Source organism: Lutjanus erythropterus, chromosome 14, assembly GCF_056507025.1.
Source record: "Lutjanus erythropterus isolate fLutEry1 chromosome 14, fLutEry1.hap2, whole genome shotgun sequence".
Lineage (NCBI taxonomy): Eukaryota > Metazoa > Chordata > Actinopteri > Lutjaniformes > Lutjanidae > Lutjanus > Lutjanus erythropterus.
Genome location: NC_139330.1, coordinates 14,115,950 through 14,129,484, shown reverse-complemented (window position 1 = coordinate 14,129,484; position 13,535 = coordinate 14,115,950). Strand labels below are relative to the sequence as shown.

Here is a 13,535-nt window from a genome sequence, read left to right as displayed (position 1 = left end):
GGTGTCAGTCCTCTCATCTTACCAAGGAAGTGTATTTTTGAGCTATTTCTTTAAAGCTGCAACATGAAACAGTCTAGTAGAGAGGTTTTCAAAGCCTCCCCTCACACAAAGCTTGGAAAAAGGCTCACACACTTAGTTTACTTACTTAGTTTTGCTTCCTGAATGTCTATCATCATGTTACTTGATCCCATAGGCACTCAACAGTTGAGCCAAGGTACCCAAATATTGCAGTTTGATATAACATCAGATCACACATTATTCTTCTTTGTCTTTCAACTGCTCCCATTAGGGGTTGCCACAACAAATCATCTCCTCGTGGGCAGACCAGATCCAGCCCAACCCAGAATGGATTGGCATATTTATATATAATATTTGACATGGGCCTTTTGTTTTTAACAGTGAATCGCCCTCATGAAGCAAATTTATCCCATATTGGGACAGGCAGTTTGAGAATGCATTGGCTTGTGCAACCCCATTGGCTGGGGAGCAAACTGGGACACAATGACGCTTGGACTACACCAAATACATAAACAAGGTCTGTCCGGAGGCATTTATTAGTTTCTGTCTCTAGGAAAGTGGGGAAAACAGTAAAATTCCCCCAGACTACTGCATCTCTGAACTATCTCTTTAACCAAATCACACACATTGAGGCTATTCTCTGTGATTTCCTAACTAATGTATTAATTTTTCACTTCCTTTCACTCAGCCTCCCCTCAAACTGTTCGGAGCCCCCCCCGGGGAGGCCCACCTCCCACTCTGAAAACCTCTGGTGTAGTATTTTAATTTCATGTTCTTCTTTTCAGTGATGATGGGCCATTTTATGATTTTAGAGAGGTGTTCTACCTCAGTAGACCATTTCACTTTTGAATACACATATCTCATAGTTCATGCACCACCAGTCACTAGTATTAACTATTTCCCTCACAAAAGCTTAGTCTAAAAGTAGCTCTTCTGAAACATCCATAACCAGATTTATGTAATTTTATTTTATTCTGTGCTTTTTAAGAGGAGACATTTTTATCAATAATGACAGCCAGAGAAAAATGCTGCTAGTGACATTCAACAGATGCTGGCAATTCTATACTAGAAGGAAAAAATGTTCTCTCAAAGTGAAGTGTTACTTCAGAGGAATAATCTGCACCCATCACACCAGATGACTGTCAGTTAATAGCATGAACAGAGGTGTTTAGGGTGTGTGGTCCAACACCGTGTAGCAGATTTCCAACAAAGGTCAGTGTTATGGTCTGCTGGATATGCCATCAGATGCTGTCAGGAGTGAAGGGACGGGCAAAGAGGTAGATGAGGAGGAATAGGGTGGTTGTTGGGAGGAGGGATGCTAGGAGGAGAAATTGATTTGTCTCCAGCTGCTAAGTCTCATTGCATGAGCCTGTCTGACAGGGAGCATTACAGTCAATCACTGTGGATCAACTCGACTGCCGCGCCACACGATCCCATCGCCTGCCCCCAGACAAATTATCTCATTCACAAGCGATGCATGATGGGAGAGCCTCGAGAACGTTCCATATTAACCCCCCCCCACCCTCCACAATCACGCAGGTGTCTGGATTTGCTTTGCAAGGAAAGTGCCGCTTATATGTTGAGGGGATCCTTATCTGGTGGGGTCCTTATCTTCAGTCACTTTCTCTGCAGGAATACATTACAGAGCAGATTCCAGTTTTAATAATGCCAGACATATGATACTGCTCATTTATAGATTTTTATAGGTATTAGTTTCCGGCGGTATGGGTGATAAATATCCCTGCAAGTGCTACATACAGTGTATCACAAAAATCCTCTAAAACCCCCATAGAAAGCAAGTGTAAAAACATGTGAGTAAGGTTTTCCAGCAGGGTTCATATCCAGTGCAACTCCGCATGTTTAAATAATTTTCATGTGCGGGGTCATTCGCTATGTCTTCTTCAAAATATTCCATAAAGTTCAACAAAATTCAGGCAAGTGAAACAGCACTTGATATTTTCCTACAGCTTTAGGAAAATGACGCCCTAAAACTGAATACGAGATTAAATGACAAACAGGCATTTGTTACGGTTCACCCCCCGTTTGGCTCCGTATCTCTGCTCTCAAACCTTCCCTTAAAAGGATTTCTCCTTGAAGCTTCTGGAGTTCGGCTCTGCAGCACAGTCGCAATGTGCAGAAGAGCTCACGCAGCACCTTCTCACCGCAGAGGAAGAGCACCATATGTGTCCAAAAGCCGATCCTCTTAAACATGTCCAATGTCGCGGGTGAGCAGAAAAAGAGTGAAACTGAGAATGAGTGGAAGAAAAATCACAAAGAGCAGAAATTCAATCTGACGTGTGCATCTAAGTGAAAAAGAATTAAATGGGTCAAAAGGCTAAATACATTTAGATTTGTGATAAACCTCCTGGCTCAGCAGCCTCCTAGGTGATTGAGGTAATTAGTAATAGTATTGAGGTGATGCCATAGTAACAGGTTGTTTTAAGTCATTTGCTTCTTTGTCCTTCCTCCTCCTCCTCCTCCTCCCCCCTGACATTCATCTGCCCTCCACTCTTTTTACCTTACAGGGTAGTAGGAAGCCTCAAACAGAATAACTGAGCCAAAACATTTACCGCACACCCAGTTCAGCTATTCCAAATACTTTCCTCTAACAAATGCCTGCAAGAATGTGTATACCTATGGGAAAACTGCAGAATCGGAGGTTTCGGTAATATTAAAAAGTAAAAAAAATATCTATTTATAAATATATAAATCACTGTCAGGTATTCTGTGTCTGGTGTATCCCCACATCCCTATCAGATGAGCTCAACTATGCCTTCATTAACACCACTTATCATGCTCCAAATGTTATTTTTGAGTGTGTTAAGACATTACAATATATTTTTTACACGATCAATTCATTAGTGTGTAGAGAAGTCAAATTTGTATTCCTACAACTGCCTCTTGCAGTGACAGAAATCGGACCTTCAATCATTATTAAGTCCATACTGAACTGTGAAAAGGGCATCATGCTGCTCCGTTGGTGTGGAATCAGCTGATAAATCTTCAGGAGCTGGCTTCATCGGACGCTATTAAAATTATTTTAATGACTTGGAAGCAGGTATGTGTGGCTGTAGATATTTTGAATGTTGAAGAATGTTTTGATATCTTATAATTCTATAACTTGATCTTTATTTTCATTTTACATTGTTTTATGCTTTGCCTACAGCCACATCATCTGTGGTGCTGCCTGTCTTGGCCATGATTGTCTTGAAAAAGAGATTTTTACTCTACTTTGTTTTTTACTCCTCATTAAATAAAGGGGCATTTTTTTTCTTTTTTCACTCTGACTTTCAGGATGTGCTACTGGGGCTTTTCCATTGTCGCCTTTGGCTGCACCAAGTCAAAACAAAGTCAAACCATGCTGCTTTGATTTTACATTTCCATTAGTCCTACCACTTTTAATGCACCTAGTTATGCTGAGTTGCTTCCAAGGTGGAACATCTCCGGAGTGACGCCAACACATGATGTCCCCCCTCTCCTGCCCTCAAACAAGCTGTGTTGTGACACCAAATTCATGTGTGCAGGAGGGCAGAGAGAAAGACATTTTTAAAAGTCTCTGTGAATTCAGCTTTCAGTACTTTTTCTTGTCTTATCTTCTAGTTGAATCTCTCTGATTTGAAGTTTAGTTTCTATCCTCTGCCACTGTTTGGCCTTTTATGTATCTGCTTCATTTTACTGTTCTATGTTTGCATTCAGCCTTTTATTTTGAAGAATTTATAGTAAATTAAGTCTTTATCCACTGTTTTACAGATGCTCCACTGAAGTAAACCTCTTTTTCAGTTAAAAAAACACACCTCCAGGTGGGTAGCCCTGTTGTAATGGAGATGGAAATCCCTGTCCTGCCTAAAACTGAGTCAGACCAGGCCTGCACATGTGTATGGAGAAGGGGTAGAGGAGAGTTGAATACAGCCTGGCCAGGAGCAAAAAGCATTTTCCCCAACGACCACCATAAAGGGACATCTGTAAAACTGCTGACAGGACACATCCAACTGCAAATAAGTTCAATTATTGCTCTTTGTGTTATGAATGTTTAATCCGTGTTTTTAAACCTTTCCCAGAGCCTTGAAAAGTGCGACATCATCCCTCTGTAGAGTCTATGAGCTGAGCAGGAACACGGAGCATGTGAGTGCCACACAACACAGAGGTAAACCTGGAAGCTGGAAAACTTTTGTCATTAATTCAACCACGCTTTCAGCTAATGTTTTAACTCTTTACCAATTTCTGTTAACTACTGTATTCACCTGCTTATCCAGTAATTTTAGCCTGTTATTTCAATGTTTATCCATTAATTTTAGGCTGTTATTTCAATGTCTATCCATTAATTTTAGCCAGCTATTTTGACTTTTCTACACACTGTCTAACTAATTTCCATGTATATCTTGCCTTAGCATTCAGGTGTTACAGCTGACTCGGTTTGGTGGGAGGCAGTTAATGTGCATCATAGCTGATAGCTCGGCTATTATGACACTAAATTTACTTGCAGTCCTGCATGGATGTTTATCTTCATCCTGAGCACAAGTATGTGGATATGTTTGTTAAAAATGAGACCATAATTTCTATTTTCATAACTGGAATTATTGGGCTAGAATATTAAAGGCCACGGGGGAAGCTTGTGGTCATGACATTAAAACAGCTGCTGGTCAGTCCTCCACATAGTTCCCCATCGATGCTTCATTTAAACAGTTTTAATTAAACAGTTTTTGAACATCATGAGAATCACCCAAAAAGTTGGATGGCCAAATGAGCTCAGCAGAGAAAGAGGAAGAATTCTATTGAATGCTTCTGATGAGTGACATTAATACTGTAGTTATTCGTATTAACTGACATCAAAAATACTACACAGAGCTCCGAGACAGACGCTCGTCAGTTTTCACTCCGTCAGAGTAATTGTTGCTAAGCAGCAGTTTGTACCTTGAATGTCACCTCTACCAGTCTGAGCTAAAAAGGCCTCAGTTCAGAAATTTGCCTGATTAAAAGGAATTCACTTGACTCCTCTTATCTCTTGTATTATGAGCCTAATTTTCACATTAAGTGAATCATTACCGTTCAAAACTTAAACTTCTTCCCTCATGGTGGACGGTGAATCAGATTAAAAAAATGTCTTAACATGAGCAATTGTGGAAGAAGTCCACAAGGAGAGCCAGAAGGTATAAACAGGAAGACCTGACAGTGTCACTACAGAGTGAACAAAGCCAGAGGCTTCAACGAATGCAAACTATCTGTGGATGCCTCTGCAGATAAACGCTGCAATAGCTCATCCGTGTAAAGTAGCTGTTGCCCTCTAAAGGAAGCATGAGCCAGCAAACACCTGGAAAAAATACTCAAGATCTCATAAATCAACAGATACTCAAGCCTGCATACGTAGGTGAGAGAAGGACAAGGTAACCTAGCAAACACACAAATTTTGATATTTGCAATTAGAAAAAAAGAAAGCACTCCATATTTCTAAGGCAATATTTTACATTAAAAACAGTACATTTATTCAAGTTTTGCACACAAAGCTATAGTTGATAACATCTATAAAAGCTTCCAACCTAAAACTTCCCCAGTGAGTCTCATTCCCAGGGTGTCAAACACTGACTTTTTAGGTTAGAAGCTGGCTGATTGGTTGTTTTAATTCAGGCATGGTGGATTCTTGCAAATGCACATTAAGAGCACGAGAGGAGCCACAGGAACCTGATTTTTTCACATATTATCTGTCTCATCATGGTACTACTGTCATGATACACTGACAGTTTCAGCAAATATGAAACTGTACCCTCAAATACGTTTTGTAGGTATCTGTACTTTAGTATTCTCATTTTTACACACACACACACAAAAACATATGCTACCCTTTTAAAACACAACACATTGTTGAAGATTTATAGGAGCAATATGGAGCAATTGTGCATGAAAAAATGAGTACTACAGTCCAAATAGTGACTTGGAGCCATAGAGTGTATATCAAATAATATAATCCTGTTTAACATATGATTTATGGTTGAAACGAGTTGTTTTCCTCCCAGTCTGCAGGAGCACCACAGGTGCGCAGGATGCGAACAGCCTCATAAATTGACAATAACAAGTGACGACGAGTCCCACACTGTAAATTGATCAGCTGTTTGTAACTGTCAGGTGTCTGCCAATGTAAAGTTAAGCCTGTTTTTCTGAAAACAAAAGCCCACTGCTCTGAAAATGTACATTCCTGACAATGAGTTATGTGGCTGCCTGTCTCACTGCCTGCTAAAACTCCATTAACATTTTGCTCAGTTTAAGCGTTCTAAATATCTATGTCTTCTACAAGATTACTAATGATTTCTTACAACTCATGAACACACTCGCTCATTCGGTGAAAATTCTGTGTAAATTCAAACTCTGATTAATATGAAACAGATATACAAAACATTATTCCTGTCCAGAATGGAAATTTCAAAGGGGGCACTGTGCCGTTCACGTCAAATGAAGCGAGTATTTCAGCTGAACGTTTCCTTAATCTCTGATGACACACAGTGGTCTTTTTTTTTTATTATTAATTACAGTAAATATATCACAGATCTTTCCTTTAACATTTGCTTCCCAGTCTGTTTTGGTTTGTGACCAAGTACAAAAACACAACATTTGGTTGGGGCCACTTCTCACAGTTTACCTTAGTTTAGTTTAAATTACAAATGTCTGCAGAATTTTGAATGCACAGCCTTTACTAGAGTATATTTACGCAATTTACTTAAGCAATCTGAATATTTTTTCCACTTTAAAACAATAGATACAAGCTGGAATAATAGCCTGAGATTGTGTAAGACTTCAACTTGCATCTCACAGTCTCGGTCAGGTCGTGTACAGACAAAAAAAAAAACAACAAAGAAATGAAATAAGAAAGCAAATAATTGTGCAGTGGAGCAGTCATTGGCCTCTGAAGATACACACAGCAAGCAGCAATAACAGAGCAAGTAAGATCAAAAATACTGGTTAAACACACGCGCAGGCATATGCACACATACACTCAGGTGTTTGTGTACTTTTCAGCGTGGAGGCAGTCAGGGTTGAGGAGGGTTACGGGGACATTTGTGCTTACCTCAACAGGGGCTGTCTCGGGGTCGGAGGCGGGTCACCATCTTGGCTCTGCGGAGGCTTCTTGGTCACCTGCTTGTAAATGTTGCGGGCCGTCACCCCGAGCCACAGCATGGTTGACAGCGACGAGTAGTGCAGCACGACCCCGACCTGATGAAAGGGTGAAAGAGGGTACATCCTGTTATTTATTTGACTTCTCTGAACTTTTGCTTATATATATACTGTACAGCATGTCTCTGGGAAAATGTCAGATTTGATTATATTCCTGTAACTCAAAGAAAAAAAAAAATCCTCCACTCCTCTCTTAAAAACATCATCAATGTCACTCCAAGGGTGTCTCCATAGACGTTCTCCTTTAAGACCTGACTGCTTTGTCTTATCCTTCACTAAAAGACAATAATACATGAACTGAAAGACAGGTTCAAAAAGTGCTATTGAATCATCAAGGTTGTTTGGGATAAGAGCATTATGGTGAGGTTATACTGGTGGATACTGAGCAGCTCCTTATCAGTTGAGTTAGAGGACACAAGGTGTACACTGTGAATAATAAATCAGAATATAAATGATAGTCACGTTGACAACTATCAGCGCGTGATTGTTTTCCAAAACGCACTGTATACATATCTCCGCTCGTCCTCGTTTTAATATTCATGAATGATGTTTGAATGGGGGGACTGATCTAACTTTGTTTAAAGGCTTTGCCGGCTCATAGAAAGCGCAGAGAGAGGGAGAGAAAGGAGAAAATTAAAATGCGCCGAACCTTTTCTCCACCCAGTCAGTCTGTTCACGATGTACTGACAACCTGAGATACCCAATCACATGGCTTCTCTCCAGCCTGATAGGCCCAGCGACTGAGGCTAGTGTACCAGAGTCCAGATGCTAATTGGAAGTGTCCTTGAGCTGGTTATAGCGAGCAGAGAGCGGCTGGTAAGTCAGTCACTGCTGCAGACTCCACACACTTCAGAGCTTCATTAGTGCCAAGAACAGACAGAAGGGAAGTGGGTTTGTAATATGGCTGTAAGGGCCTCGCGCCATTGGAGGGGGATCTCCAATGAACAGAAACAGTAATGTTAAGGGTGCACACATTCAGCATAATTGGCTGATTAATATCCTTAACACGTTATTTTGCAGTTTCACCCTCAAACAAACAACAACAAACCTCTGGCGTTTTTGCATTAGTCAGCAAAAATAAAACATTGTTCATCTGGCAGCTTTTTCAAAATATCTAACACAAAGCAGTCTGCAGATCAGTTGTCAAGCATATACAGTGCTAGTATGTAATGAACCCATTTTGATAGTTTAATGATCTGCCTTCCAAGAAAGAGCGAGAGCTGCTGCTCAGCTGCTGTCTTTCATTCAGCTGCAGCTTCCAGGACTAGAATATTTTCACGATGAGCGGAAATGATCACAGTTTTCATTGTAACGGAAAAACACTTCAGCACTGTACAGCACAGTACTTCTTAAAATGTTTTTTTTCACACATTTATTTCTTCGAAAAAATTCCAGCTTCTGTGATTGAGATATTGCGCTTGGCCATATTGGGATTTCATCAATATTTCCATTAATTCTGCAGGCTTAATGCACACCTGCACAAATATATCAAGCATCAGTGGGAGGTATTGGGATTTATGCTCCTCTAAATTTAGAGATGAGGGGGCAACGCCTCCCCCAGTCCTGAGGCAAAGCAGGAATAAAAGCAGTTGTAAAATCCCCCAAACCCAGACTAATTAATTTTATCTAAAGTTGTAGCATATGCTACAACTACATTATTCTTAATGTTTAATTTAAATGGTCAGGCGTGGGGTGATTTGTTGCTCTTAAGTGCTACTGCCTGATCTGAGCTCAGGTTGCAGCCTTTTCGTAACTGAAAGACTGTGTGTTGTGTTTGCTACCACAGAAGAGATAAAACTTACTATGGTATATATGGTATACTCTTCACAGCAGAGTTCTGTACTGTGAAAAGCTAGTTAGCAGCTACAAGCCAGGTTAAAGTCAATTAAAAAGCCAGAGGTCTCCTGATGACAGTTCAGAGCCGTGGATGTGGAAAGTTAAAATGCAATCACATTGATCACTGAGCTGGACTTCACAATTAGAGTAACAAACGTGTTGCCCAGCAACAACTACAACTGCATAGCCTTTGTAAGTGGATGATTGATCGCAGACACCCGAACCCTTCTCTGCAAAACAGCCCAGTGTAGTCAGCATCCATGTATATTGACAAACACCAGTTGCTGGACTGACAGCGGCCAGTTGGAAAATTTTGGTGAAAGCACATTTTTTTATGTATAATACAGTTTGTGTTGAGTGTAAAAAGTCAGAAGATGGCAGTTCTTGTTTCTTTTGTGCACTCTGAAGTGAGGATGAAGACATCCAAGAGCCACAGGTGTTACTGACATATTTTATAAGTTAGATACATCAATGATTTTTCATAAGCACAGTATTTAGTGTGATTATATTATTCTGAAATGTAAAATATAATCAAAAAAAACTTTGTCAGTCACATTAGACCTCCCTGTCAATTGTCATAATTAATGTAATTATTATTCTAATTTTATTTTGAGGATCATTTCGTCTAGTTGTTTCATATTAATTAGAGCTACCACAACTCTCTTAAAAAATGTATGTATGTATTTTTGAAGGACCACAAGTTGCAGAAACTAATGTATACAGGATAAAAATGTACAGAAGCCACTGTTTACATTTTTGCAGCATGATGAAATGAAAGTTTTTAAGAAATATTGCTCTTTCTTGCAGTACTTGAATGATGAAATGACAATGACATCACTGGCCCCAAACCAATTTGGTTCTGAGGCCCCTGCTTTAGACCTTTGATATGAAACAACAGGGTAAACAGATGTGTTAGCAGTGATACTAATGAATATTCTGTTCTCTTCAGGTCAAATTGAGTCAGGGTGCTGTTGTTGTCACTGGAAAGGCTGTGCTACACTAAATGGAATGGGACCTTAATTGGTATCATTGGTAGCACCTGTGTTTAACCTACTATTTCATATCAGTATGGTTGCCGTGAGTTTATACATACATTTCATCGATCTATCGTATTTATGAGTTGTCTTTATCAATTCTGATTAACTTAAAGTTACGTTTTAGACATCCTCAATCACAGTGAGGCCTCAGACACAACCTGTAACAATGCAATTATCTCCCAGGCTGAAAAAAATCCATTCTAAGTTACTGTGACAGTGGCAGATCAGATCTTCACTATGTGAGAAAAAAATATCCTGATATTTATTGGTGTTAATGTACCAGAAGGTGATCTGCTGGACGAAAATCATAGTTTGTTTAACAGTAAGACCCCCTCTCACCTTACATGTTACAGCAACCCTGCATGAGACCACGAAAAATCCATACGTAAGTTCACTACAAAATGAGCGGAGCCGTTTATCTCAGACTAGCAAGCAGACAAATAATGATGACAAAGCCAATTCCGCATCATCCACCAGCAACAAACGGGTAATCAAACAACAGCAGCACCCTGCCATCTCGGGTCATGACCATCACACTGGTCATGTGCTGAAAACAACATGTTTACATTTTCTCAACACCGATCCTCTCGCAGGCGTCTGAATGATGACAGATCTCGCTTTGAAGCAAAATCTCTTAAGGTGGAGTTCAGTGAAGCATCTGACTTTGACACTGGAGACGAATGTTCACGTCCCGTCTCCTAATAACAGTCGATGTTGTTTTCACCTAATCTCAGTAAAGATAGTCACTTACAAATGAAAACATACTTATAAATATTATATTCCATATCTGCCATATTCTGTCAGTGAACCCCAGTGAATCGCACACAGTCAACCTTTAAGTGGGTGCATACCTGAGGAAAACGTGGCACTGAATAAATCAAGTTTAGACTCATAATTAATCAACACATTGATTAGGACAGTCTGCTAAACACAGTCACATTTTAATATTTTACTATTCATCGCTGGTGTGTGCTTTCACCTGATGTGCCTTTGTTGTTAGAAAATCTGGGTAAAAACATAATTTCAGTCAGCGATCGGATCCGTGAGCAGCGCAGTGATTGCACACTTATCAAAACAGGAGCTGAAACGACCCCGGAAAGCCTGATCAATGTGTCCCTGTTAAAAAGCCACAGCTCCTGTCACCTCAAACCCCCTCTTTCATCTCTTAAGGTGTCAGTGTTGCATAAATAAATTAAACTGCACATCCACCAAGAAAAAGAGTTTGATTTAGTCTCTTGAAATCGTGACCGCCAAACAGTAATTTTGCTCATTTTGCATATGTGTGAGGTCACTAAAATAAAAACGGCAGAAGAGGAAGCTAAAGTCGGAACTTGCTGACGCTACGTGTAATCAAATCAGTCTCAGTATTTATGAACGCACATAGAAGGATTCACAAATGTATTTCAGGATTTATATATAAATGACTTTCCTCAAAAATAATTTTCAATGTACACAAAAATAGATATCGTTGTATATAAATGTCAAACCCATTAAAAAAGGTTTAAACAGTGGAACATGCATTTATAAACTAAAAAATGTCATGTTTGATACGTATAGCAAGGCCGAAAGACAAGTCATAATAAGGTGAGAGCACACAAAAACATATTGTTCTGTATTCAACTTCATATACAGCGAGTGCTTTGAGGATTATGAGGCATAGTGTCCTGGCTGTCTTATGAACACACAGGTGACAAATAGGTTTCTGTCATTTCAAACCATCTTTTCAGCAGTTTAGAGACAGTTAACATTTAGTTGTAGGAGCATTTATGCACAATAGTTTTATTAATATATATATTTTTTATCACATATTCCTCACTTGAAGGCAATTGATACTTCTGATAATTAATACAGTGGACAAATGAAAACATTTATAACATTCTTAAATATTTGACAAAAATGAAAATGAGCTCTTTTAATAACTAAAAGCAGAAACTTGCATATAAATGAATACTTTGCGTGGCTACAAGGAGAAAAATATGCTGCATATGAAGAGGGAGAACCAGCGGTTGCAGCTGAAGGTGTGCAGGAGGTTATGGAGACGTTATGCACATCCTGGTCATATTATCAATTATTTGTGACAGTTTGGTAGAGCTCCAAAGGCAGAACTGTTCAGCTGAGCATTTTTCAATATTTATGGATCACAAAAGTCAAGTTTCCTCAGCTTTTTGCCTTCAAATAAGTTGAGTCAAGTTCAAGTGAAATCACATGTCCTCATTTTTGCAACGCAAGTCCAACTCTAAAGTTTACAGTTGTGGTATAACAACACAGAATCCAACTGGCACCGCAAACTAAACAATCTCCAAAACAATAACTTTCATACAGGGTTTATAGTGGAACAAAGTTGTGTTAGTCTGCATTAGTTTAGCTAAGTTCACCAAATAAACTATAAACTAAATGTCTGTTTAATATTTGATATTTGTGTATTTTTTAATGAAATTTATCACCAAATATAGCAGGACCAAGACAAAGGTGCTGTCAGAACAAAATAAACATTATCATTGTTTCAATGGACAGAGAAAATGTGAAAAAAAATCTCAATTAACTCAATTTTATATTGTCCTATTTTTTCCTTAATTTAAATCAGTTCCAACATATTGTAATTTAGAATCCAGAATTTAAATTTTAAGTTTAACCATCTTTGCAGTAGCTATGATTATCATTACACTGTAGCTCACAGACACATTTCAGTGTGATATTTTCTAGTACAGATTCCTGCTGCTGCACTCTCTGTCAGCTGGTTTAAACTGGTCAAATGACATCAGTAATCTTTTATTTATGATAGCCTAATCAGAGCAGCATTTTTTTTGTACTAACTAAAAGCAGGAATTAGAGCCTAAATAGCTGATCAGAATATTTTCACAAATCCGTGTGTTGTTCATCATCTATTACCATAATGTTTACGGAGGACAAAAAGGACAGGATTTGGGACGTGGAACTGCTCATAAATCAGGACTGTCCTGAATTTTTCAGGACGTGTGGTCACTATATACAAAGACAGTTCAACGCCAGTACCAGACAGTTAAATAGTACAAAACAGAACACTGCAGATAGCAAGCTAAAGGAAGCTGTGGGAGACTGTAAATCTAATTGCCGGGAGGACAGACATGTCTCAGACTGCTGGTTCTGGACATCAAAAGTTATCCAAAAGGAATTAAATTCTAACCTGTTAGGAAATCTAAATGACATATGTGTATCTGACTTTCATTTTCTGCTTCAGTTTTTCTAAACTTTATGTCGAACGGCACCTCTTAGCTTGAACAGCAGCGAAGCGTTTTCAGTGAAGATAACACTGTCAGATGGGTTGTTTCAACAATTTTAGCATATGCTAACAGTGCTAAATTCAAATGTCCCTCTAAGATGACTTCTATGGGTATATTCATTATATCGGCTCCCTACTGTTCTTGATGCATAAGTAACCAGTCTACCAGAAGCCTTTTACATGTGGGGAAATGAGCTCAGGAACACTCAAATTGGACCCACTGC

At 39.2% G+C, this 13,535-nt stretch overlaps 1 protein-coding gene across 1 annotated transcript in view; it reads right to left on the bottom strand.

Annotated features, from left to right (window-relative positions):
- adgra1b (adhesion G protein-coupled receptor A1b) overlaps window positions 1-13,535 on the bottom strand; it is a 178,212-nt gene that overhangs the window by 8,612 nt on the left and 156,065 nt on the right. Inside the window, exon 17 of the mRNA XM_084735557.1 lies at window positions 7,073-7,218. Within this exon, the coding sequence (XP_084591683.1) occupies window positions 7,073-7,218 (146 nt within the window). The remainder of the gene's footprint in view (window positions 1-7,072; window positions 7,219-13,535) is intronic.